Raw genomic sequence first — 27,292 nt, 5'->3', positions numbered from 1 at the left:
CCAGAGGCTTGTCACTCTGCTTTGTGGCAGTGTTGCATTGCTGCTCTGATGGCTTTACTTGTTTCTATCCCTTACCTGACTGAACTTCCTGGTCATGTCACAGGGCCCATACCTGTCCTTTTCACACATGCATCCCCAGTGCCTAGCAAATGGTAGGTATTCAATAAACACAGTTAAGATTCTGGACAAACAGCAATGACTGTGTAGCTCTGTGATTCTCCGTGAGCCTTGTGTGTTTATCATCCATTCAGCTTCTCCCTTAGGGAGCATAGCACAGAGCTATGCACTCACATCTCCGCAAAACGCACCTTTATGAAATGTTTACTGCATCATCAGGAAGGAAGGGATGTTCCTTTGGTATGGTGATTAAAGGAGGGGGCTCTAGATTAAATCTGGATTAGAACTCTGGTCCTATTAATTATTAGCACACTGATTTTGGACACGTCCCTCAAGCTCTCCTAATTTGTTTTTTGAAACATGGGGAGAATGACAGTATCTTCTTCAGAGAGATGTTGTGAGATTTAAATGAGAATATACTTTACTTTTGTAAATATTTATTGATTGTCTTCCATGTGCTCAGCATGTGCTAGAAACTGTTGGTCATAAGAGAACTGTATGTTTCATTGTTCTTGGTTTCAAAGAGTAGGAAGAGGAAAACCAGATCACAGAATAAAAGCAAAGCACAGTGTAAGTGAAGATGATCACATGGCAGAAAGACAGGCAGAGTAGGGTGGACAGTGGCAGTGAGGAGGAGAGCTTGGTTGTGTGGACAGCGCATGTGCAGGGAGCCGTGGGGGTCTGCACTGGGCACAGGGTGTAGTTAGGCTGTAGAGGGCCCTGGTGCTGGACCCGCATTTGAATGCAGTCTGGTAAGGAATTCCATGTCCCTCTTCATTAGATCCAGTTCTTACCTTTTCTTCCATGTCTGTTTTAGTCACAAGCACCTCTTCGGCAAAGCCCACCTCCCTCTCTCGCTTGATTCCCCGGCCATCCTTATCAAAGACCTTCCAGGTGAACAGGCAGCCATCCTCAGCAGCAGTCAGCAGGAATTGATCATCAAAGGTAAGCAACATCTGAAGAGAAAAAGGTCATGCCCAGGAAGCTTTCAAGGCCACAGATGACCAGGGCTGCGCCAGCTGTTGTGCAAGGCTTCCCCCCATGCAATCCTGGGCACAGCCTCACAGTGGGGTAAACTAGATCCCAGGTAAGAATGAGACAGGAGCCCTCACAGGCATCTGTTAATGAATAGAAGAAGCAAGGTTATGTCTACATTCCCTGTGGATTTGGAATCTGAAGAATCAGCTATTATCTAGAATAGATAAGGAACTCTCAAAAACTCAACAGTAAAAAAGCCAAACAATTCAATCAGAAAGCAGACAAAAGATATGGAGACATTTCACCAGGGAAAATATACAGATGGCAAGTAAGCACATGAAGAGATGTTCCACATTATTAGCCATTTAGGAAAATGCAAAATTAGGACCATGATGAGATATCACTCCACACCCATTAGAACAGCTAAAATAAAAAAACAGTCACACCACCAAGTGCTGGCAATGATGCAGAGATACTGGGTCTCATACATTCTTGGTGGGAATGGAAAATGGTACAGCCACTCTGGAAAATAGCTTGGCAGTTTAAAAAAAAAACCTACCATATGATTCAGCAATTATACTCCTGGGCATTTATCCCAGAGAAATGAAAACTTATTTCCACACAAAAGCCTGTATATGACTGGTCACAGCAGCTTTATTTTTATTTTTTTATTTTTTTATTTTTTGAGACGGAGTCTCGCTCTGTCGCCCAGGCTGGAGTGCAGTGGCTGGATCTCAGCTCACTGCAAGCTCCGCCTCCCGGGTTCACGCCATTCTCCTGCCTCAGCCTCCCGAGTAGCCTGGACTACAGGCGCCCGCCACCTCGCCCGGCTAGTTTTTTTTTTGTATTTTTTAGTAGAGACGGGGTTTCACTGTGTTAGCCAGGATGGTCTCGATTTCCTGACCTCGTGATCCGCCCGTCTCGGCCTCCCAAAGTGCTGGGATTACAGGCTTGAGCCACCGTGCCCGGCCAGCAGCTTTATTTATAATAGCTGAAAACTGGAAAAAATTAAAAATATCCTACAATAGGTGAATGGCTACACAAACTGTGATTTGCTTTTTGTGGAACACTGCTCAGCAATAAAAGGAATAAACTATGATTGATACACAACACAACTTGGATGGATTTGAAGGGGATTAAGCTGAGTGGAAAAAGCCACAATCAGGACATTAAGCTAAAAAGCTTCTGCACAGCAAGGGAAATAATTGACAGAGTGAAGAGACAACCTGTCAAATGGGAGAAAATATTTGCAAACTATTACTCTGACAAAAGACCAATATCCAGAATACACAAAGAACTCAAAAAACTCAACATTAAACAAACAAAAAAATCTAAAAATCTCATTAAAAAGTCAGCTAAGGGGCAGGCGTGGTGGTTCACACCTGTTATCGCGGCACGGTGGGAGGCCTAGGCGGGTGGATCACCTGAGGTCAGGAGTTTGAGACCAGCCTGGCCAACATGGTGCAACCTCATCCCTATTAAAAATATAAAAATTAGCTGGGCGTGGTGACAGGCACCTGTAATCCCAGCTACTCGGGAGGCTGAGGCAGGAGAATTTCTTGAACCTAGGAGTGGGAGGTTGCAGTGAGCTGAGAGCGCACCATTGCATTCCAGCCTGGGCGACAAGAGCGAGACTCTGTCCAGAAAAAAAAAAGAAAAGAAAAGAAAAGAAAAAAAAAGTGGGCTAAGGACATGAACAGACATTTCTCAAAAGAAGACATACAAATGGCCAGCAAGCATATGAAAAAATGCTCAACATCACTAATCATCAGGGAAATGCAAATCAAAACCACAATGAGATACTATCTTACCCCAGTTAGAGTAGGTATTATTAAAAAGACAACAAATACAACAAATAACAGATTCTGGCAAGAATGTGGAGAGAAGAGAACTCTTATACACTGTTGGTGGGAAGGTAAATTAGTACAACCACTATGGAAAACAGTATGTAGACTTCTCAAAAAAACTAAAAATAGAACTACCATCCAATCCTGCAATCTCATTACTGGGTATTTACCTAAAGGAAAGGAAATCAGTATATTGAAAGCATACCTGCACCCCACCCCCCATATTTATTGTACCACTATTTACAATAGTAAAGATATGGAATCAACCTAAGTGTCCATCAGTGGATGAATGAATAAAGAAAATGTGGTATATATACCCACTGAAATACTATTTGGCCATAAAAATGAATGAAATCATGTTTTTGCAGCAACATGGATGGAACTGGAGGTCGTGAAGTTAAGTGAAATATGTCAGGTACAGAAAAACAAATATTGTATGTTCTCATTCATATGTGAGAGCTAAAAAATGTTGACTCTAGCTGGGCGTGATGGCATGTGCCTGTAATCCCAGCTACTTGGGAGGCTGAGGTGGAAAAATCGCTTGAACCCAGGAGGCAGTGGTTGCAGTGAGCTGAGATCGTGCCATCGCACTCCAGCCTGGGCAACAGAGTGAGACTCTGTCTCAAAAAAAAAAAAAAAAAAAGTTGACCTCATGGAGGTAGAGAGTGGCATGATGGATACTAGGGAAAAGTGTATGGGTGGGTGGGGTGACAGAGATTGGTTAACAGATACAAACATTAGATAGAAGAAATCAGTTTTCTTTTCTTTTTTTGAGACAGAGTCTTGCTGTGTTGCCCAGCCTAAGAGTGCAGTGGCACGATCTCCCGGCTCACTGTAACCTCTGCTTCTCAGGTTCAAGCAATTCTCCTTCCTCAGCCTCTTGTGTAGCTGGGATTACAGGCCTGCACCACCATGCCTGGCTAATTTTTTGTGTTTTTAGTAGAGATGGGGGTTTCACCATGTTGGCCAGACTGGTCTCAAATTCCTGACTTCAGGTGATCTGGCTGCGTTGGCTTTCCAGAGTGTTGGGATTATAGGCATGACGCACGTGCCAGGTTGAAGAAGAAATAAGTTCTAATGTTTGATAGCAGAGTAAGGCGACTATAGTTAACAACAATGTATTGTATATTTTTAAATTGCTAGAAGAGAGGACTTGAAATGCCCTCAACACACAGAAATCATAAATACGTGAGGTGGATGGAAACCCTAAATATCCTGACCTGATCATTACACGCTCTATGCCTGTAACAAAATATCACATGTACTTCATAAATATGTACAAATATTATGTATCAATAAAAAAGCCACTTTGAGAAGGCCACATACAGTATAATAGCATATGCAATTCTCAAAATGACAAAAGTTATGGAAATAAGAACAAATTAGTGGTTGCCAGGGATTAGGGATGGTAGTTGAGAGGAGTGGTATGACTCTAAAGGGTAGATGGAGATCTCTGTGGGGATGGAACGGTTCTATATTGTGATTGTAGTGGTGGTTACACAAACTGCATGTGAGAAATAATTCAGAAATACATATACAGTGTGGACCAGTGTCAATTTTCTGGTCTGATATTTTGCTACCGTTCTAGGAGATGTAATGACTGGGGGAAACTGAGTGAGGGGTACATGGGAACTCTGTGCCATCTTTAAAATTTCCTCTAAACCTGTAAGTATTTCAATATAAACAGTTAAAACAAAAGAGTTAACTATGAAAAATGTCTTCTCACAATCAGCAGTATGTCAAGAATCTTGAGAATGGCAATACTCTTGAATTCAGGAATTCTCTCTCCAGGAATTTAGTCTTAGGAGAGAATCAGAGATGCAAATATAAATTTGTAAACTGCGCTATTCACTATAGATCATAAGATAATTTAAATGCCTAATTGCAGGAGAAGAGTTAGTAAGTTACAGTCCATCATAGGATAGGATATTTGTGTAGCTACTAAAGTCATGCTTCTGAGAAATATTTAATTGTATGGACAAACGCTTACAGTAGTGTGAAGTTAAAAACAAGCGGGTCACGAGAGTGGCCTCACAGTATGATCTTAATTTTATTTAAAACACACACACATGGAAATGTAGAAGTAAATGCATGAAAGAAATGATGATGCTATTATAAGGATTTTTTTGTTTGTTTGTTTTTTTGAGACAGAGTCTCGCTCCGTTGCCCAGGCTGGAGTGCAGTGGCGCCATCTCAGCTCACTGCAACCTCCGCCTCCTGGGTTCAAGTGATTATCCTGCCTCAGCCTCCTGAGTAGCTGGGACTACAGGCGCCCGCCACCACGCCCGGCTAATTTTTTGTATTTTTAGTAGAGATGGGGTTTCACCGTGTCAGCCAGGATGGTCTTGATCTCCTGACCTCATCATCTGCCCGCCTTGGGCTTCCAAAGTGCTAGGATTACAGGCGTGAGCCACTGCGCCTGGCAAGGATTTTTATTTTAAAAATAAACAGGCATTGCTTCTATAATCAGAAAAATAAATTCCTTATCCACAAAACTTAGCAGATCTGAAGGGAAGATGGGGAATATGCTGTAGTAATTTACTTTAGACCCAAGGCCCAGGCTTGGTACAGAATGTTCTGTTTTATAATGAGAAACCTTTTCTTAATACAGCTAGTGTTGCAGGTAAGCCACTATGGAGTTTGAGACATAATTCAAAACCTCAGGTCTATGTCATTCAATCTGCAGAAAGCGAGAGTAAGGAAGAGGAGACGCACACCTTCCCAGTGCCTGTTTTTCAGGGGGTCAGTGTAGGTATAGACATTGCTTTTTTTTTTGCACTATGAATAACCTTGAATTTACTATTGACTATGATTTCTTGGCAACCATTTAGCATGCAAGATAATTCTTTTTAATTTCATTTTTAAAATTGTGGTAAAATACATATTCTGTAAAATTTGCTATCTTAACCATTTTCAAGTGTACAGTTCATGTTATTAAATACATTTGTAATGTTGTGCAACCATCGCCACCAACCACCCCCATAACCCTTTTGTCTTGTAAAACCAAAACTCTATACCTATGAAACAATCACTCCCCATTCCCCGTCCCACAGCCCCTGCCAACCACCACTCTGTCTTTGTGATTCTGACTGCTCTAAGTATCTCCTAAAAGTGGAATCACACTGCATTTATCTTTTTGTGGCTGGCCTTATTTAATTTAGCATAACATCCTCAAGGTTCATCCATGTGGTGGCACTTTGCAGAATTCCCTTCCTTTTTAGGCAGGATACTGTTCCATTGTGCAGATATACCATCTTTTGCTTATGCATTCGTCTGTCGGTGGACACTTGGCTGCTTCCACGTTTTGACTGTTGAACACAGACACTACTTTATGAGAAGGGTGAATGGAAGGACAATTTACAAATGTGTACTCATGGTATTGCCCCTGGGGTGGCCTTTTGTACCCTTAGGGGCTAATCTTCAGGGCTATGGCTCCTTTCAGTCCGGGCCATTCTCTGGAGAAGGAGGCAGCTGTGGTCAAGTGCAGGCCACACTCACAGTAGCTACGGCATCCACCAAATGGCCCCTTATTATGCATAATATTATGGTGAAAACGTCATACATACATTTTTAGGTGTATCTTTGATGATTTCCTAGGCTCAATTCCTGGAAGTAGTTTTAAACAAAGAGTATATTCATAGTCAATAGACAGTGATTCAATGAATGATGGATGAATAAATAAGAGAGACTAAGGAGAGAGAAAAGACATTGGGAGGTTGAAGGGACGAACAAGGCATGTGGCAGGCAGGTGTGGGACTGGGTTCCTGGGGAGAGGGCCCTACTCACCTTGGTGATAGGACCGGCATGGGCCTGGTACTCATTGAATTCCTTCTGCAGAGGCAGAGGGTACTTCATGGCACGAATGGTTCCCACTGAGGTGCCCACAAACATCATGCGTCCGGAATGCGAGATGACAATGGTGGTGTAGGTGACGTCAAACGCCGATATCTCTCGAAGGATCTGGGACACAGGCAGCTCTGCTCAGTGTGAGGGGTCGAGCTGTGGCCTCCATGTCCCGGTGCCATTCTCTCTCGCCCTCTCCTCTAACAGATCCCTAGGGACCTGTCTTTAAAACATGCTTTTTCTATCCCTTTTGGCATCCAGAATAGTGCCTAGCACACACACAAAAAAACGGTGCAAGCTGGATATTCCTTGTTGTGTTGCTGGTAAATAACCAGTTTCATGAGTTAGGAATAATACTAGTGAAGAGAGATATTCACATAGCACCTACTATGTGCCAAGCACTGTTCTGTGCCTTCTCCATGTTGCAACTCATTCAATCCTCACAAAACCCTCTGAGGCAGTTACTGTTATCCCTAGTCTACAGATGATGGACCATCTGTGTGACAAGGGACTTGCTTCAACTCATGTACCTAGGTGGGCTCCAGTCTCTGCTTTGACTGCTATGCTTGGGTGCATTTCAAAATGAGAATGGGCTACTGGTCATAAATGTATTCAGCAACATTTATTAATGCTCATTACATAAACAAAACTATACATTAGTCTCCCCTTATCCTCGAGGGATATGTTCCAAGATCCCCAGTGGATGCCTGAAACCACAGATAGTACTGAACCCTATATATACTATGTTTTTTTCCTATACATACATAACTATGATATGGTTTAATTTATAAATTAGGCCCAGTAAGAGATAAATAATACCTAATAATAAAATAGAACAGTTATATGAATACCGTATAAAAGCTGTGTGAATGTGGTTTCTCTGTCTCAAAATACCTTACTCACAGTATGGTACTCACCTGTTTTTGGACTTTGGTTGACCACAGGTAACTGAAACTGTGGATAAGGCGGGACTACCATACTATCAGAGCGCCCCTCCATTCCCTCACTCATTCACGCACTCATCTACCGACCCACCTATACACACATTTATTGAACACTGTGCACCACACAGTGTGCCAGCTAGCAGGGCTACCAAGAGGAGCAAAACATGGCCTTGCCCTAAAGGGGCTTTATTCTGGCACAGCACTGATAGCTGCCATTGAATTAGGACCGGGCTACTCGGGAGTACACAGGAGAGTCACCATACTGTCAACTGTGTTCCAGCCCCAGGGAGACCTGCCTTGGGCTAGCTTGCTGCCGTGGTATCTACACACTTTCCCAGGCACCAGTCACAGGAAAAGTGGGAGGAGCCAGCTGGAGGAGCGCACAGCCCTTGTTTGTAGGACACATCCTTGCTGAGCTCCTCTCTTTTCCCTTCACTATTTGGAGCCTAGTGTAACTGTACAGTTTCAGAGTTTGGGGATTTCAAAAGAATACAGTGGCAAGCCTAGGTGATAGCAGCTAACTGCACAGTCATGCATTGCTTGATATGGGATACATGGTTAGGCTATTTTGTCACATCATGGAGTGTATTTACCCAAACCTAGCTGTGACAGCCTACTATACACCTAGGCTACGTGGTACAGCCTACTGCTCCTAGGTTACAAACCTGAACAGCACGTGACTATGCTGAATACTGTAGGCAACTGTGACACAATGGAAAATATCTGTATATCTAAACAGAAAAAGTACAGTGAAAATTTGGCGTTATAATCTTATGGCATTACAATCTTATAGTCTGTGTGGTGCATCATTGGTGTTACTCAGTGCATACTGTAGTTAGGTTTTTACCCCAGGAAAGTTAAGTGCAGACCAAGGGTAAGAGCGCAGTTTAGAGATGACATGACCTCCATGCCTGGAAGGTGGGAGAGAAGTTACAGACGGCAAGTAAAACAGAAATGAAAAAGAGGCCGCAATTTACAATTTCACCCAGTCAGGAAGGAAACTGAGCAGGAAATTCAGGAAGTGACGGTAACGGAGCTAATCCAAAAGGAATGAGGAGCCTGATGTTATCTTGGGAAGAAGGGGCCCTGTACACAGAGGCCCTCATTCCGTGCATACTTTCTGCTGTAAGCATGGGAGGCTGTCCCTGCAGATCTGTGCAGCAGCCCAGAGGCGGGGCAGGGGCAGACTCACCGAGGAATCCGCAATCTCCTTGAGGGTGTGGTCTGATCCAACAGCAAAGATAATTTTGGCATCGGGGGAGACAGTAACACAGTTGTAGCTGCAAGACTTGAGCACGCATTCTGTCTCTCTCTTTCCTGTGGACAGATTCCACTCATATACAGCACCATCTGTGCCACCAGAAATCAGTTTGCTATCATCTGCATTCCACACAATTGAGCGAATCTGCAGGAGAGGAAGACATATCCAGTGAAGAGCATATACACACATACATCCTAACACAGAAAAGGGTGCAAACTCCTCAGGTGCTCCACTAGACTGAGCAGAACATCCTTTCCTGCTGTAGGCCCTTCTGTCAGCACAAAACGTAGCTTCTTGTGAACGTACACATTCTGTTTTCTATGACACTTGCAAATTACTTCTATGACACTTGCAAAAAAAGACACTCCCATTTCTTTTTCACGTTATGAACGTAAAGACTGAATCATACAGGTTTCTTAAGGCTAGAACCAACCAATTATTGCTGTTTTTTCAAAACATTTTTGACATAATTATATATTCACAGAAACTTGCAAAAGTAGGACAGAGAGAGTGGACTTCTGGAATGGCAGGGTAAGGACCTCAACTTGACCTTCTCTCTGACAATGTAGGTTAACTGGTAAATATGATAAAAATAATCATTTAAAGTCTCTAGAAGGCTGGGTGCAGTGGATCACATCTGTAGGCCCAACTCTTTGGGAGGCTGAGGTGGGAGGATCACTTCAGCCCAGCAGTTTGAGAATAGCCTGGGTAACATAGTGAAACCCTGTCTTCATAAAAATAGTAAGCTGGTCATGGTGGCATGTGCCTGAGGCAGGAAGATGGCTTGGACTGGGGAGGTTGAGGCTGCAGTAAAAGCTATGAGTGTACCACTGTACTCCGGCGTCAGTGACAGAGTGAGACCCTGTCTAAAATAAAATAAATAAAATGTGTCTGGAAATTGTCCTCAGGGAATACAGCAAATGGGAAAACATTTATTCAAGAAAATCTGCTCAATCCCAGTAAGAACAGGGTCTGCAGCATTTGAGCCATGACTCGCTCTGTTACAGCCTCAGCTCCAGAAACTTCACCGCTGTGCACACTGGGCAGGTGTGGCCAAGACAAGCGACTCCCTCTCCCCATAGCTCCTGGTCTTGGGCTATGGTTTCAGTCTAGAAAGGGAAACTGCTGGGATTTCTTATTCTTACCCCAGCCCCATGTTGCAGAAGCTCTATTCCAAGCAGGTGTGGCCGAGAGGGCTCAGACTCTCTTCCCCCCAGCCCATTCTCACTTGTTGGAAGAAGCTCCACTCCAAGCTCAGCATACTGAGAATAACTGTGCCCCAATGATTCCTGACCCAGTTTGCTCATACAGTGAAAGAGCCAAGCCATGACGGGCAAGCCAAAAAGACCAGGGGCTTACAGACGTGCACATACACACACGCACGCACGCACAGACACCTCAAGTGTCACTCACGGAAGTGAGATGTTACTCCTGGAAAAGCAGGTCCCCGCCCCAGCTCTGGTGCAGTGGAGCAAAGGTTCTGACCATGGGAAAGTCAGGTGCTAAGACAGGGAGCTCTCAGCTCTGCTTGAGGGGACTGACTTTATTTGGAATAGAACATGGAAAAGTCCATGCCTGTGGGCATTGTCTAAAACAATGGAGATCTTGGTGGAAAGTGATTCAGAGGAGGCTGATAACTCCAGGATGTAAGCAAAATGATACAGAGGAGTGGAATTTTGATAGAACAAGGGAAAGGGACAGGGAAGAAGAGCCCTTTAGGGATAACAGACAACTCTAGGGGCTGGAAGGTCTTATGTATGTGCTAGGCTGTACTGATTCAGGTGCAGTCAGAGTGGGATATGGGGAAAACTTGAAAGCATCTCCTAAGCTACACAAAGACCCATTAACATAGGGCAGAGTCTCACTGGCACAATGGGCCTACCAAACACAACAGTCCACCAAACGCTGAACATTAAGCTCTCCCAACCCAGGGGCATCTCCTAGGAAGCCAGGCTTAAAAATGAAATCAGGCGCCCGCCACCACGCCCAGCTAATTTTTTGTATTTTGTAGCGCCACTGCACTCCAGTCTGGGTGACAGAGCGAGACTCCATCTCAAAAAAAAAAAAAAAAAAAAAAAAGAAATCATATTCAGCCCTCACAGCCTGGAAGACTCTGTGCATGCCCAAGGCTGTACCCTCTTATGTACAATAAGAGAGAGGACATCCAAACTACCAGTCTCTGGCTGAACATGATGCAAAAGCCATTGACTCTCTGAACTGTGATAGCATTTTCCAAGCCACACATAAATCTGGTAGTAAAAGGTAAACACCTAACTGGCTAAGGGGGTTTATGCACAATCCATAACTAACTAGCAGCTCAGGCAACTCATGGGCAACCCTAGGTAGCCAGGCTAAAAGAAAAGATGAAAAATATCTGAGTAGTGATATGAGACACTGCACACTACAGGGGAAACAGACTTTACAGAATTAGCTCAGCCAAGTCATGAAACAGATAATCAGCCAACCAACAACAACCTCCTGGGGGGACACATATCCAGAACTGCTACAATATATTGTCTAAAATCTTCAGCCAACAAAAAATTGAAACATAAACAAACAAACAAAAAGAGTGTGACCAATAAGGAAAAGCAAGCAAGCAAGCATTCAGGCAATAGAAATTGCCTTTGAAGGGGCCCAGATGGTAGATTTTGCAGCCAAAGACTTCAAAGCAGCTAATACAAATAAGTTCAATTAACTAAAGGAAACTATGCTTAAATAATTAAAGGAAGGTAGGATGACAAGCCTCATCAAATAGAGAATATAATAAGAAGACAGAAATTATTTTAAAAATCAAATGGAAATTCTGGAGTTAAAAAGTACAATAACCAAAACAAAAAATTCACTAGAAGGGCTCAACAGTAGATTTAAGCTGGCAAAATTGAAATAGCTCAATAGAGATTGTGCAATTGGAAGAACAGAGAGAAATACTAATTAAGAAAAATTAACATTAGCAGAGTTTCAGAGAAATGTGGGCAGCCACTAAATGCACCCACATATGTGTACTGTAATGAGAGCACTAGGAGAAGAGAGAAAAACAACAAATATTCAAATAAATAATGCTGAAAAATCTCAAATTTGTTGAAAAACATTAACCTACACATCCAAGAAGTACAATAAACTCCAAGTAGGACAAATGCAAAGAAATCTAGATCCAGACACATCAAAAACAAAATGTTGAAAGCCAAAGATAAGAAAATCTTGAAAGCTGGTCGGGTGCAGTGGCTCACACCTGTAATTCCAGCACTTTGGGAGGCCAAGGCAGGTGGATCATGAGGTCAAGAGATCGAGACCATCCTGGCCAATATGGTGAAACCCCGTCTCTACTAAAAATACAAAAATTAGCTGGGCATGGTGGTGCACAACTGTAGTCTCAGCTACTCGGGAGGCTGAGGCAGGAAAATCGTTTGAACCTGGGAGGCGGAGGTTGCAGTGAGCCGAGGTGGTGCCACTGCACATTCCAGCCTGATGACAGAGTAAGACTCCATCTATATAGAAAGCCATAAGAGAAAAATGATTAATCACATAATACCTAACTTATCTCAGAAACAAAGGAGGCCAGAAGCAGTAGGAGTTTATCTTCATGTTTAAAATATAAAAATACAGTTTTGCTGGATGTAAGGTTTTTTTTCTTACTTTCAGTACTTGGGCTATGATTTCAGTCTAGAAAGGGAAACTGCTGGGATTTCTTATTCTTACCCCAGCCCCATGTTGCAGAAGCTCTATTCCAAGCAGGTGTGGCCGAGAGGGCTCAGACTCTCTTCCCCCCAGCCCATTCTCACTTGTTGGAAGAAGCACCACTCCAAGCTCAGCATACTGAGAATAACTGTGCCCCAATGATTCCTGACCCAGTTTGCTCATAGAGTGAAAGATCCAAGCCACGAAGGGCAAGCCAAAAAGATCAGGGGCTTATACACGTGCACATACACACACGTACGCACGTGCGCACATACACCTCAAGTGTCACTCACGGAAGTGAGATAAACATGAACATAAAGATAAACATGAAGATAAACATGAACATAAAGATATTCTCAGATAAATAAAAACTTTTTTTTTTTTTTTTAAACTAGAAGATCTGCCTTCCAGGAAATAGTAAAGGAAGTCCTTCATGCTGAGGTGGGCAGACCACCTGAGGTTGGTAGTTCAACATGGAGAAACCCTGTCTCTACTAAAAATACAAAATTAGCCGGGCGTGGTGGTGCATGCCTGTAATCTCAGCTACTCAGGAGGCTGAGGCAGGAGAATCGCTTGAACTCAGGAGGTGGAGGTTGCAGTAAGTCGAGATTGCGCCACTGCATTCCAGCCTAGGTGACAGAGTGAGACTCTGTCTCAAAAACAAACAAAAATGCTTGTGTTTACATAGCACTTTCACTTTCCACAAATTTTTACTTTTCCTTCCAATGACCTGTTATTTGCTAAAGTCAATAGTCAGTTTTGGACTTTACATGACCTCCCTCTGACATCTAGTACCACTGACCACTTCAACCTTTCAGAAATTGTTTGGTTCCTTGGCTTCTTTGAGACAATTATTGATTCCGAGTTCTCTTCGTATCTTTATTTTCAGTCTTTCATTGGCTCCTCTTCTTTCACCAGTCTCTTAAACGTTGGTCTCCCCTATCCTGTCCAATATTCTTCTCAGATTCCACATAGGCCCTTGGTGATCTAATCTATGCCTCTGACTTCCTCTACTTTCTAATTCCCCGAATCTTCATATTCAGCCCTGACTTCTTTCCTGACCTCCACACACATACATCACACTTCTGGGCACATGAAATATAACATGGCCGAAATGGAACTTCATCTCTTTCTTCTCTTTGCCTCTGCTACTAAAGTCATGGTTTAGTTCCTAACCCAACTTTCACCTTCACATCCTAGCTGCTCTCCATCACTCCAATTTCCTTCCAGTCTAATCCTTCCTCAACACTGTTTAGAGAGTTACCTTTCTGATCCCATTACTTTCTTGCTTAAATCCTTTCCCTTGTTTCTTGTCACTGAAAGACTAAAGTCCAATTCCTTGGCATGGCATACACTACCTTCTACGATGCAGCCAACCTTTCCTACTACCTCTTTATAATCGCTCAAATGTGTCCAGTGTTCCAGCCATATGAACCAACGAGCACCTCCATTTCATACCTCCATTTCATCATCTCCAACAAGTCCTTCTGCCTAGAATGCCTCTCTTTTCCAATGGCCTCTTCTCTCCAAATTCATCTGCCAACTTCTTCTTACCCTCTCCATGCCTCTCCCTCTTAATCATGTCTCACATCTAATCTACTACTCTAGGACCTAGTGATTTTACTTTCTTTTTTTCTTTTTCTCCTTCCTTCCTTCCTTCCTTCCTTCTTTCTTTCTTTTTTTTTTTTTTTCCAGATAGGGTCTTACTCTGTCAGCCAGGCTGGAGTGCAGTGGTGTGATCATGGCTCACTGCAGCCTTGACTTCCTGGGCCCAAGTGATCCTCCCGCCTCAGCCTCCCAAGTAACTGGGACCACAGGTGTGTGCCATCACACCTGGCAAATATTTTTTACTTTTTGTAGACACAGGGTCTCCCTATGCTGCCCAGGTTGGTCTCGAACTCCTGAGTGCAAGCGATCCTCCTGCATCAGTTTCCCAAAGTGCTTAGACTATAGGCATGAGCCCATGACTTGACTTTCTAAAATCATCTGAATCCATCCACTTCTCCCTAACTGTACCACCACCACTATTATCTATGGTGTAGATATCCACAGTAGCCTCCTTACCATTTCTACCCTCGCCCCCTTCAATAGTCTTCACTCTGCAGCCAAAGTAATCCTTCAAAATGCAAATCTAGTCATATCATTCTCTGCCCTGAAAGTCTTCAATGATTTCAAGGAATAAGGATAAATCCTTACAAAGCCTACAAGTTTCCATGCATTTGGGCCCTTGTGACCTCTCCAATCGCAGCCCATCTTTACCCCATGGTTTATCCTGGCACCACATTCCAGGTCCACAGACTTTCATGTCCTCTGACACCCCATGAATCTCCCATCTCTGGCCTTTGGATCCCTATCCGCAATGATTATCCCCACCAGTTCTGTCTGATTAACTCCTACTCACTCTTATAGGACCAAGCTTTTGCAAATACAGCCACCTAAATTATGCCGCCCCCTTCATTATTTCTCTCATAACAACACCATGTTTTTCTTTCAGTGGAACTGCAATTAGTAATTACATTTGTCTGTGCATTTGTTTTATTGTGTCTTTCCCCAAGTAGACAGTGAACCCATGAGGAAAGGAACCACCTCTCTTTTGTTCACCTGCATCCCACTGGCTGGCGGCATGCTTGGCTCTGTGCCCCTTGTTTCCCTGGAGACCGTTCACTCACTCACCTTCCCTGTGTGTCCTTTCAGGCTTGAGATGTTCTCTAGGTTTGTGGTGGTGTAAACGTGAATCACATTTCCACTGACTGCAGCAAACAGGTGACCTCCGTTGCTAAAGGAACACTACAGGGAAAGACAGCAAGAGAGCAAGCAAGCAGGAAGCGAGCAGTCTAATTAGAGGTTACAGTCAAGAGGTGATTTTCCCAAGAGTTCGGACTGAAACTACATGTGAGGGTGGGAGTGGGGGTAAGGTGCAAATGAGATTGAGGAGTGGCTGACATTTTCAGACACTTTCACTATTCCTGTGACTCATAGTGGCCAGATGCTGACACTGCCAGGCCCACAAATCATGAAGCCGTTGGGACCACAAGCAGTCATTTTGCCTGTAGAAGCACGTTTTAGAGCGGGGGAAGTAATTCCTGAAGTCATTGCCTTGTTTGTGCAAGTCACCTTGGGGAAAGCTGATGAGCTCTTTCCTGCCTCTCACCATTGATGCTTATTTTTCCGTGGCTCCTGTCTCCAACCTCACCTTCCTAGCTGTGACTCTGATTCTGAGATTACTTTTCTTTTAAAATATTTGCTAATACTCCACCATTACAGACAGGACTTATCATAGCGGGGATCTCACAAGGTTTTAGGTTCAATGAAATAGTCTGGTGGACATAAGAAAATGGGGATGGAAGCATACACTCAATAAGGTTGCTGGGAAAAGAACTGGATTTCCCCCTCCCCACTTTTTTTAAGCCACTATAGTTCTCCAAGACAGATTTTGGTCCCACCTCCCCAGACCATGTTAGCTCCTGATATTTCAGCCATGGCTTTCCAAGAAACTGGACTTTTGTCTTCAGCAGTTTTTTACCTCTCTGCATCCTCTAACAGAGTATTCTTTGAAAGAACGTATATCATCAATGAGTAGATTCATGAGGCGTAGTTTGTCAGCAAACCCTACTACAATGAAGTGTCCAGATGGATGAAGGCTGATGGAATATGCCTCTTCTTGGTATTCCTTGAATAGTTCCAGAGTGCTGTGAAAAAGATCAATTACTGAATTGTAAGCCTAGCTCACTAAATCCCTCCAGTCATCCACTGTATCTGATATATGTTGTTATCATAGTATTTGAGATATACTACTATTTGCAATTGTTGGTTCCTCTCTTTTCTAGATTTTGGTTATGAGGGTATAATGTCCAGCATGGAGCATGGTAGATAAGGAGATTGGTCAAAGTGTGGTCTAGCAATGCTGAAGACATAGCTGTTTAGATTCCAAAATTCATGAGTATTGTCCAAGTATTTTTTCCCTAGAAGCCCCAGAAGTTGTACACAAGAACAAAGAAAACAGTGGGGGGTGGGAGTCCAACTAGGGTTGGAGCTTCCCAGGGAAGCTGTGCCAGAAGGTAAAATCTGGGTTGGGATAGTGATGTCCTGGGAGAAAGAGGAGGAAGAAAGGGTCTGGAGAGCTCCCTGAAGCAAAGAGCAGTTCCTGTGGGAAACAAGGGGATAGGAGAGCTGGAGGGACACAGGAGTTTATGTAAGAAGGTGAGAGACTGGGGTGTTATCTTCATATCTTCATGTCCCCAGTGTCTGGCATGTGGTAAGCATTAAGTAAACCACAAAGTAGTTTTCTAGCCCATGCAAGAGTAAGAAACAGGTAGGCTGACTGACTTGATTTTTAAAAAATCTTTTCCAACTGAAAGCTTCTAAGTAATTAAAGTTTGAAACACTGTAATTAAAATAATACACATAAACAAATTAAAAACTGGAGTCTTGCATATTAAAGTAGGCAAGTCTTTCATTCCTTACTTTGTTTCATAATTCCAAATGCGGATGGATCGATCCAGAGAACAGGTGGCTATGAGGGGTTTGCGGATGCAGGTAGCTAGACCGGTGATGGGTGCTGAGTGCAATGGATACATCAAATACTCAAAGTGAGCAGGCTCCCCCTAGAGAAATCATACAGAACAAGATCCCGCAGAGTAAGCAAAAGGCTGGCTGTACATGTCAGCTCTAATTAGTTCCCAAGAACATTAATTAGCCTGGGTGCACAGAAATTAGGCTGCGGCTAAACTGTTTGAATATTATGCATATTTTCCTGAGCCAATATTATTATTTTTATTTTATTTTTGAGACAGAGTCTTGCTCTGTCCCCCAGGCTGGAGTACAGTGGTGCGATCTCAGCTCACTGCAAACTCCGCCTCCTGGGTTCACGCCATTCTCCTGCCTCAGCCTTCCGAGTAGCTGGGACTACAGGCACCTGCCACCATGCCCGGCTAATTTTCTTTATTTTTATTTTATTTTTTTGTATTTTTAGTAGAGACAGGGCTTCACTGTGTTAGCCAGGATGGTCTCGATCTCCTGACCTCGTGATCTGCCTGCCTTGGCCTCCCAAAGTGCTGGGTTTACAGGCATGAGCCACCACTCTCGGCTGAGCCAATATTATTTTTAAACATTATTTTAATGGCAATAAAATATTTTCTTCAATGGATATCTTTGAATTTAATTTAACCCTTCCTCTGCTGTAGGAACATTTAAGTGGCTTCCAATTTTTGTTATTTATTATAGGAATAACACTAGACTAAATATCCTTATACAAGTCTTTGTGTATCTCTCTGATTATTTCCTTAGCATACATTTCTAGAAGTGGAATACTGGGAAAAATTGTATGAATGATTTTTAAGGATCTGGATAAGTAATTTTCTCTCTGGAGAGACTGTACTAATTATCACCAGTAGCAAATGAGAGTTGGATGGATGATTTTAAATTGAAATGCATCCTACTGCACTGGTTATGTAGGTTACAGATGTCTGTCATCAGAGGCATTGTTTCTGGAACACCTGAATGAGGAGTGATCGTTGGGAAATTTAATGAGATGTACATATTTAGGTCTGTTCACAAGCTAAGACAAAGGCTGAAATGGATTTTTTTTTTTTTTTTTTTGCAAATTCTGCCCCTCTGCCACTTATAAATTTATCTGCATCCACTCTATCCTACCCTAGTATGTCCCATCCAAGTACTAACCAGGCCCGACCCTGCTTAGCTTCTGAGATCAGACAAGATCAGGTACATTCAGGGTGTTATGGCTGTAGACCCTACATCTCAGAGAAAGAGATGCTATGCTGGGTAGGCAGGCACAGGCTATTGTTATTCTTCTCCATCTGTTACCCTTTCTTTCTCCAATATCTTCGACCTGCCTGTCTCTATGAGCACATTCCTATTAGCTTTTACACACTCAAATCTCTCTTGTCTTAAAAACAAAAGCAATGCTCTTGCTTCCTCCTCTGCCTGAGGAGTCATGTAATGATGGGGAATCACACTAGTGGGCTTACTGGTTTCACTGTGAATGCATGATCACAAACCTTCAGTGGGCATTTAACCCTGCCTGGTAACTCTACCATATTTTTCCATACATTCACTTTCTAAATAACCAAGATAAGTATTTCATACTATTTATTCTCTCTTTTCAAACATTCCAACCTTTTTCTTCTAATTCTAAATCTCGTCTGATGACATTATCTTGTATTTCCTTGATTTCTGTATCTTTGTTTTCGTTTTGCATCTCAGAAGCAGACTTGCAGAGATTCATCATAAATTCATGTAAGACAAATTTTATTTTATTTCACTCCTTTCTTCCTCAATTTTTACTTCTGTTCCTCCCTATGATAAGTAGGCACCAACAAATGGTTTTTATGTATGTCATTGATTATATATAGATGTGTTTAATATTTCTATAAATGATATTGTGCTTCAGATCTCACTCTGTACTTTTACTTTTTTCTCAACATGATATTTTTGAGGAATCATCTATGTTGCAGTATGTATAATTTGCTTCTAACTGATGTTTGATATTCTACAATATACATCTAGCTACTTTACTTCTCCATTACCACTAGGGATGAACATGTGGATTGTCTTCAACTCTCCATTGCTACAAACACTATGGTGAATATCTTTGTCCATGTTCTTTTTTTTTTTTTTTCTTTTGAGATGGAGTCTCGCTCTGACTGCCAGGCTGGCGTGCAGTGGCGTGATCTCGGCTCACTGCAACCTCTGCCTCTCAGATTCAAGTGATTCTCCTGTCTCAGCCTCTTGAGTAGCTGGGACTACAGGCACGCACCACCATGCCCTGTTAATTTTTGTATTTTTAGTAGAGACGGGGTTTTACCATGTTGGCCAGAATGGTCTTGATCTCTTGACCTCGTGATCCACCCGCCTCAGACTCCCAAAGTGCTGGGATTGCAGGCATGAGCCACCACGCCCGGCCTGTGCATGTTCTTTAATGGCTCTGTAGGATCAGATTCCTGGTATGTATCCAGTGCAGACTACTGGATAACAAGGTACATCCATTCTCTATTTGACCAAGAACTATCAGATTCCTTGCTAGAATGGCTGTATCAGTTTACACTCCCATCATTGCCATATTAGGATTATCATTCTCCCCTGTCCTCAGAAATCTCTGGTAATAACTGGATTTTTAATTTTTGACAATATAATAATGAAACTTCTTATAAAGAAGCATCTCAGAGTTGTATTAATTTGCATTTTTCTGTTCACAGGCAACAAAATTCCTTATGGCAGCACCCAAAGGCTTGAAATTAGCCATTCCAAGTATGTCCAAAAAACTAAAGGAAACCATGACTAAAGAAGTAAAGATAGAAATGATATGCATCAAATAGAGAAGAATAAAAGGATCCCATCAATATAGGGATAGACTGTAAGAAAATAGAAATTCTAGAGTTAAAAAGTACAATAACTGAAGTGAAAAATCCACTAGAGGTGCTCAATAATAGATCTGAACTGGCAGAAGAATCAGTGAACTTTATAAATCAATAAAGATTAAGCAATTTGAAGAACAGACAGGAAAAAGAATTACAAATTTACAGAGCCTCAGAAAAATGTGGGACACCATTAAGCACACCAACTAATGCATAAGGTGAATGGGACAAAGAGAAAGGAACAGAAAAAAACATTTTCATAAATAATTGCTGAAAATATTACAAATTTATTGGGAAACATCAATGTACACATATAGGAAGCTCAATGAACTCCAAGTAGGAAAAACACAAAGAGATCCACAAACAGACACATTTTGGTAAAAATAATGAAAGCTGAAGACGAGAAGAAAATTTTGAAAGCATCGATAGAAAAATGACTGATCGCTTACAAAAGGGTCCCAATAAGATTAATAGCAGATATCTCAGCAACGACAATGGAAGCCAGAAGAGAATGGGATAACATGTTCAAAGTACTTAAAGTAAAAGCTGTCAAACAAAAACTCAGCAAAGCTATCTTTTAGAACTGAAGGTGAAATAAAAACATTGCCAACAAAAACTGAAAAAATATGTTGCTAGCAGATTTGACTTACATGAAATACTAAAGGAAATCCTTCAGGTTGACAGCAAGTTACTCCAGATAGTAATTCAAATCCACACAAAACAAAGAGCACTGGTAAAGGTAATTATAAAAGACAATATAAATATATATTTCATCATCTTTTAGCTGATATAAAAAGCAATTGTATGAAACAATATGCATATAATATACTGTTGTGCCTATAACATATAGAAATGTAATATATTTCCCAGTAGTGGCACACAAATGATGAGTGGGAACAAATGTGTACTGGATTAAAGAAATGACTTCAATGGTAACTCAAGCTCAAGGAACAAATGAAGAGAACCAGAAATGATAGTAAAGGTTAACATAAAAAGACTATAAATATATAATTGCTCCCCATTCTGACCTCAGCTTCTTTAAAAGATATACAATTATATAAGGTAATAATTATAAGAATATATTATTGGGGTTTGTAACACTCATAGATGTAATATGTATAACAATAATACTATTAAAAAGGGGAAAGGGAATGTAGCTATATGGCAGTAACATTTCTATATGTTACTAGCATTAAGTTAGTATGAAATTGAATCAAATTGAATTTGACTATAATGAGTTAAAATGTGTGTGGTAAGCCCTAAGAAATAATTAAAAGTATATAGGGAAAAATAAAGATACTAAAATACTACATTAAAATTTTACTTAATGTGAAAGAAGGCATAGAGAAAAATAGAAGAACAAAAATCCCATGATACACACACAAAAAAAGGTAAAATGGTAGACATAAATTCAACTATGCCAGTAATAACATTAAATGTGAATTGATTAAACAATCCAATCAAAAGTCAGAGATTGTCAGACTGAATAAAAAAAAGATTAAATTATATGATGTTTATAAGACACAGTTTGGAATCGAAGATATAAATATATTGAGAGTAAAAGGATGAAAAAAGATATACCATACAAACAGCAACAACAAAAGTGCTGGAGTGGCTATAGTAAGATCAGGCAAAATAGGCTTCAAAATAGAAAATGTTACTAGAAATAGAGACATATTTTATAATGCAAAAATCGTCAACCCATCAGGAAAATATATTAATTGTAAAGATATGTGTATATAGAAATAGAGCACCCAAATGCATAAAGTAAAAATTGTCAAGAATGAAGAGGAAAATAGTTCAACAATAAGAGTTGAAGATTGCAATATTCCACTTTTTTTTTTTTTTTTTTTTTTTTTTTTTTGAGATGGAGTTTTGCTCTTGCTGCTCAGGCTGGAGTGCAATGGCACGATCTCGGCTCACCACAACCTCTGCCTCCCGTGTTCCAGCAATTCTCCTGCCCTAGCCTCCCAAGTAGCTGGGATTACAGGCATGTGCCACCACTCCCAGCTAATTTTTTTGTATTTTTAGTAGAGACAGGGTTTCACCATGTTGGTCAGGCTGTTCTCGACCTCCCAACCTTAGATGATCCGCCTGCCTCAGCCTCCCAAAGTGCTGGGATTACAGGTGTGAGCCACCACACCTGGCCTTTTTTTTTTTTTTTTTTTTTTGAGATGGAGTTTCACTCTCATTGCGCAGGATGGAGTGCAATGGCATGATCTCGGTTCACTGCAACCTCCGCCTGCTGGGTTCAAGTGATTCTCCTGCCTCAGCCTCCCAATTACAAACATGCACCACCAAGCCCGGCTAATTTTGTATTTTTTTTAGTAGAGATGGGATTTCTCCATGTTGGTCAGGCTGGCTGTGAACTCCTGACCTCAGGTGTTCTGCCGACCTCGGCCTCCCAAAGTGCTGGGATTACAGGCATGAGCCATCACAGCTGCCCATGCAATACACCACTTTCAAAAACAATCAAGACAAACAGGCAGAAGATAACAAGAAACAGAAGACTCGAACAACACTAAAAACCAACCGGACCTAAAAAACGTATATAGAACACCCAACTCAATAATAACAGAATGTACATTCTTCTCAAGTGCATAAAGAGCAGTCTCCAAAATAGATTATACGCCAGACCAAAAACAAACCTTTTTTTTCTTTTTTTTTTTTTTTTGAGATGGAGTCTCGCTCTGTCACCCAGGCTGGAGTGCAGTGGCTAGATCTCAGCTCACTGCAAGCTCCGCCTCCCGGGTTTATGCCATTCTCCTGCCTCAGCCTCCTGAGTAGCTGGGACTACAGGCACCCGCCACCTTGCCCGGCTAGTTTTTTGTATTTTTTAGTAGAGATGGGGGTTTCACCGTGTTAGCCAGGATGGTCTTGATCTCCTGACCTCGTGATCCGCCCGTCTCGGCCTCCCAAAGTGCTGGGATTACAGGCTTGAGCCACCGCACCCAGCCAAACAAATCTCAATAAATGTAAAAGAACAGAAATAATACAAAATATATTCTCTAAGCATAGTGGAATTAAATTAATAATTAATAACAGAAACAGAAATTAACTGGGAAACTCACAAATAAGCAGAAATTTAACAACACATTCCTAAAACCAATGGATCAAAAAGAAATCAAAAGAGAAATTCCAAAATATTTGAGATGAACGAAAATAAAGACATAACATATCAAAATTTATGGTAAGCAATATTAAGAGGAATTTTTTCTGGCTGCAAATACCTACACTTTCAAAAAAGAAAGATCTTAAATAAATAACCTAATCTTCCACCTTAAGGCGCTGGGAAAAAAAAAAAAAGAGCAACCTAAACCTAAAGCAAGCCAAAGGAAGGAAACAGTAAAGATTAGAGTGAACATTAATGAAATAGAGAATAGCAAAGCAATAGAGAAAAATCAACGAAACAGAAAGCTGATTCTTTAAAGAGACCAAAAAAAAAAAAGGAGGGGAGGAGACAGAGGGAAGGAAAATCATATTAATGTAATCGGAAATGAAAGAGGGAATATTACTATTAAGCTTACAGAAATAAAAAGGATCATAAAGGAATACTAGGAACAATTATATGTGACTAAATTAGACAACTTAAATATACAAATTCCTAGAATGACACAAAAAATGAAACTGGCTCAAGAAGAAATAGACAATCTAAATAGATGAAAATAGGTAATGAGATTCATTAGAAAAAGAAACTTCCCACAAAGAAAAGCCCAGGCCCAGATGACTTCACTGGTGAATTCCACCAAACACTTAAAGAAGAATTAATACCAATTCTTCACAAACACTTTAAAAAATCAGAAGAGGCTGGAACACTTCCCAACTCATTCTATGAGGCCCTGATGCAATAGCAGTCAAAGACATTGCAAGAAAACTATAGATCACTATTTCGTATAGATACAAAAATCCTCAACAAAATACTAGTAAATTGAATATTCTAACATGAAAATGACTATATACTATGGCCAAGTGGATTTTATCCCAGGAATGCAAGGGCGGTTTAACATCTGGAAATCACTTAGTATAATATACTATATTAATAGAGTAAAAACAAAAACTCACACAATCATCTCAATAGATACAGAGAAAAAAATCTGACAAAATCCAACAGCCATTCATGATAAAAACATTCAACAAACTAGGAATAGAAGGGAACTTTTTCAGCCTGATAAACAGTATCTTCAAAAAAACCTACAGACAGTATCAAACTTAATCGTTAAAGACTGGATGCAGCCGGGCGTGGTGGCTCACGCCTGTAATCCCAGCACTTTAGGAGGCTGAGGTGGGTGGATTACGAGGTCAGGAGATTGAGACTATCCTGGCTAACACAGTGAAACCCCTTCTCTACTAAAAACATAAAAAATTAGCTGGGCGTGGTGGTGGGTGCCTGTAATGCCAGCTACTTGGGAGGCTGAGGCAAGAGAATGGCATGAACCTGGGAGGTGGAGCTTGCAGTGAGCTGAGATCACGCCACTGCACTCAAGCCTGGATGACAGAGCGAGACTCCTTCTCAAAAAAAAAAAAAAAAAAAAAAAGACTGGATGCTTTCTCCCTAAGATTAGGAATAAGGCAAGGATCCACTCCCATCCCTTATGTTTGACATGAGACTAGAGGTTCTAGCCATGGCAATTAGGCAAGGAAAATAAGTTACAGGCATTCACAGATTGGAAAGGAAGGCTAAAACTACCTCTATTGCAGATGTCATGATCTTATATATAGAAAATCCTAAGGAATTCACTAAAAACACTGAAAAAATTTGGATATTTGTCTCCTCCAAATCTCATGTTGAAATGTAATCCCCAGTGTTGAAGGTGGGACCTGGTGGGAGGTGCTTGGATCATTGGGGCATATCCCTCATGAATGGTTTAGTGACATCCCCTTGGTGATGGGTGAGTTCATGAGAGATCTGGTTTTTAACAGTGTGTGGCATCTCTCACCTCCCTCTCTTGCTCCTGCTCTCACCATGTGATGCGCCTACTACCCCTTCATCTTCCACCACGATTGTAAGCTTCCTGAACCCTTACCAGAAGCAGATGCCAGCATCACGCTTCCTGTACACCCTGCAGAACCATGAGCCAATTAAACTTTCTTTCTTTATAAATTACTCAGTCTCAGGTATTCGTTTATAGCAATGCCAGAATAACCCAATACAAAAACTATTGGAACTAATAAGTGGGTTTGGCAAGGTTGCAGGAGACAAGATCAGTATGCAAAAATTAATTGTATTTCTATACATTTGGAATGAACAATCCAAAAATGAAGTTAGGAAAATAATTCAATTTACAATAGCATCAAAAAGAAGAAAATTTTTCACAAATATTTAACAAAAGAAGTGCAAAAGTTATATTCTGAAAACTATAAAACATTCTTGAAACAAATTAAAGACAACCTAAATAAATGGAAAATATCTCATGCTCAAGAATTGGAAGGCTTAATACTGTTAAGATGGCAACAGTCCTCACATTGATCTATAAATTCAATGCAGTCCCTATGAGGATCCCAGATGGCTTCTTGTAGAAATTGAAAAGCTGACTGTAAAATCCATATAGAATTGCAAGGGACACAGACTACCCAAAACAATCTTGATAAAGAAGACTAAAGTTGTAAGATTCACAATTCCCAATTTTAAAACTTGCTACAAAGCAGCAGTAATCAAGACAGTGTGGTACTGGCATAAAGACAGACAGCTAGATCAACAGAACAGAATTGGGAGTCCTGAAACAAACCCATGTGTCAACTGATTTCCAACAAGATGCCAAGACTACTCAATGGAGAAAGACTAGCCTTTTCAACAAATGATGCTGTGACAACTGGATATCTACATGCCAAAGAATGAAGTTGGACCCCTATACCATCCCATATACACAAATGAATTCAAAATGGATTAAAGACCTGGATGCAAGAGCTAGCACTATGAAACTCTTAGAAGAAATATAGGGGTAAATCTTCATGACCTCAGGCATTGGCTTCTTAAATATAACACAAAAAGCACAACCAACAAAAGAAAAATAGATAAATTCGATTTCGATTTCATCAAAATTGAAAACTGTTCATCAAAGGACAACATCAAAAAAGTGAAAAGACAACCCACAGAATGGGACATAGTATTTGCAAATCACATATCTGATAAAGGACTTATATCTAGAATATATAAATAACTGTTACAACTCAATAATAAAAAGACATATGACTCAATTTTTTAAATGGGCAAAAAATCTGAATAGACATTTCTTCAAAGAAGAATTATAAATTTTTGAAAAGATGTTCATGAAAAGATGTTCATCATTAATCATCAGGTAAATGCAAGTCAAAACCACAATGAGATATCACTTCTTACCCATTAAGATGGCTATAATAAAAAAGATAATAACAAGTTTTGGCAAGGATATAGAGAAATCAGAATGCTCATATACTGCTTATGGGAATATAAAATGGTCCAGTCACTTTGGAAAACAGTATGACAGTTCCTCAAATAATTGAACATGAAGTTACCATATGACTCAGCAATTCCACTTCTAGGAAGAGAAATGAAAACCCATCCATATAAAAACTAGTTGCATTATTCATAAAAGCCAAAAGGTAGAAACAACCCAAATATACAAATTTGGTGAATAAAATGTAGTATATCCACATAATTAAATATTATTTGGCCATAAAAAAGGAATTAAGTACTGATACATGCTACAACGTGGATGAACACTGAAAACTGGCCATGTGTGGAGGCTCATGCCTGTAATCCCAACACTTTGGGAGGACAAGGTGGGCAGACTGCTTGAGCTCAGGAGCTCAAGACCAGCCTGGGCAACGTGACAAAACCCTGTCTCTACTAAAAACACAAAAGCTAGCTGGATGTGGTGGTGTGTACCTGTAGTCCTAACTACTTGGGAGGCTGAGGTGGGAAGATTGCTTGAGCCCAGGAGGTCAAGGCTGCAGTGAGCCATGATTGCACTACTGTACTCCCACCTGGGCAACAGAGCGAGACCCTGTGTCAAAACAACAACAAAACCCATTATGCTAAGTCAAAGAAGCCAGTCATAAAAGTCCACGTTTTATGATTCCATTTGTATGAAATGTCCAGAATAGGCAATTAGACATAAAGACAAAAATAGAGACATAAAGTAGGTAAGCGGTGGCCTAGGGCTGGGGTGGGGACGGGTGATAATTGGGAGGATGGAGGAATAATAATAGCTAAAGGGTATGGCTTTTTAGTTTTTTGAGGTGATAAAAATGTCTGAAGGCTGTCTATGATAAATG

At 41.0% G+C, this 27,292-nt stretch overlaps 2 protein-coding genes across 2 annotated transcripts in view; one reads left to right on the top strand and one right to left on the bottom strand.

The window, feature by feature from the left end:
• Positions 1-27,292, bottom strand: part of CFAP57 (cilia and flagella associated protein 57) — a 76,055-nt gene that overhangs the window by 38,039 nt on the left and 10,724 nt on the right. The window contains exons 7-12 of the mRNA XM_025389160.1: positions 17,130-17,269; positions 16,189-16,354; positions 15,339-15,452; positions 8,922-9,134; positions 6,729-6,902; positions 912-1,073 (exon numbers count right to left, since the gene is read on the bottom strand). Coding sequence (XP_025244945.1) covers positions 912-1,073; positions 6,729-6,902; positions 8,922-9,134; positions 15,339-15,452; positions 16,189-16,354; positions 17,130-17,269 — 969 coding nt within the window. The remainder of the gene's footprint in view (positions 1-911; positions 1,074-6,728; positions 6,903-8,921; positions 9,135-15,338; positions 15,453-16,188; positions 16,355-17,129; positions 17,270-27,292) is intronic.
• The window catches only part of EBNA1BP2 (EBNA1 binding protein 2), a 45,501-nt gene continuing 19,138 nt past the window's right edge, over positions 930-27,292 (top strand). The window contains exon 1 of the mRNA XM_025389172.1: positions 930-1,011. The gene's annotated coding sequence lies outside the window, so the exon portion shown is untranslated. The remainder of the gene's footprint in view (positions 1,012-27,292) is intronic.

The sequence above is a fragment of the Theropithecus gelada genome, chromosome 1 (genome assembly GCF_003255815.1).
Source record: "Theropithecus gelada isolate Dixy chromosome 1, Tgel_1.0, whole genome shotgun sequence".
NCBI lineage: Eukaryota > Metazoa > Chordata > Mammalia > Primates > Cercopithecidae > Theropithecus > Theropithecus gelada.
The sequence above is the reverse complement of the archived record's forward strand: the minus strand, read 5'-3'. Positions and strand labels throughout refer to the sequence as shown.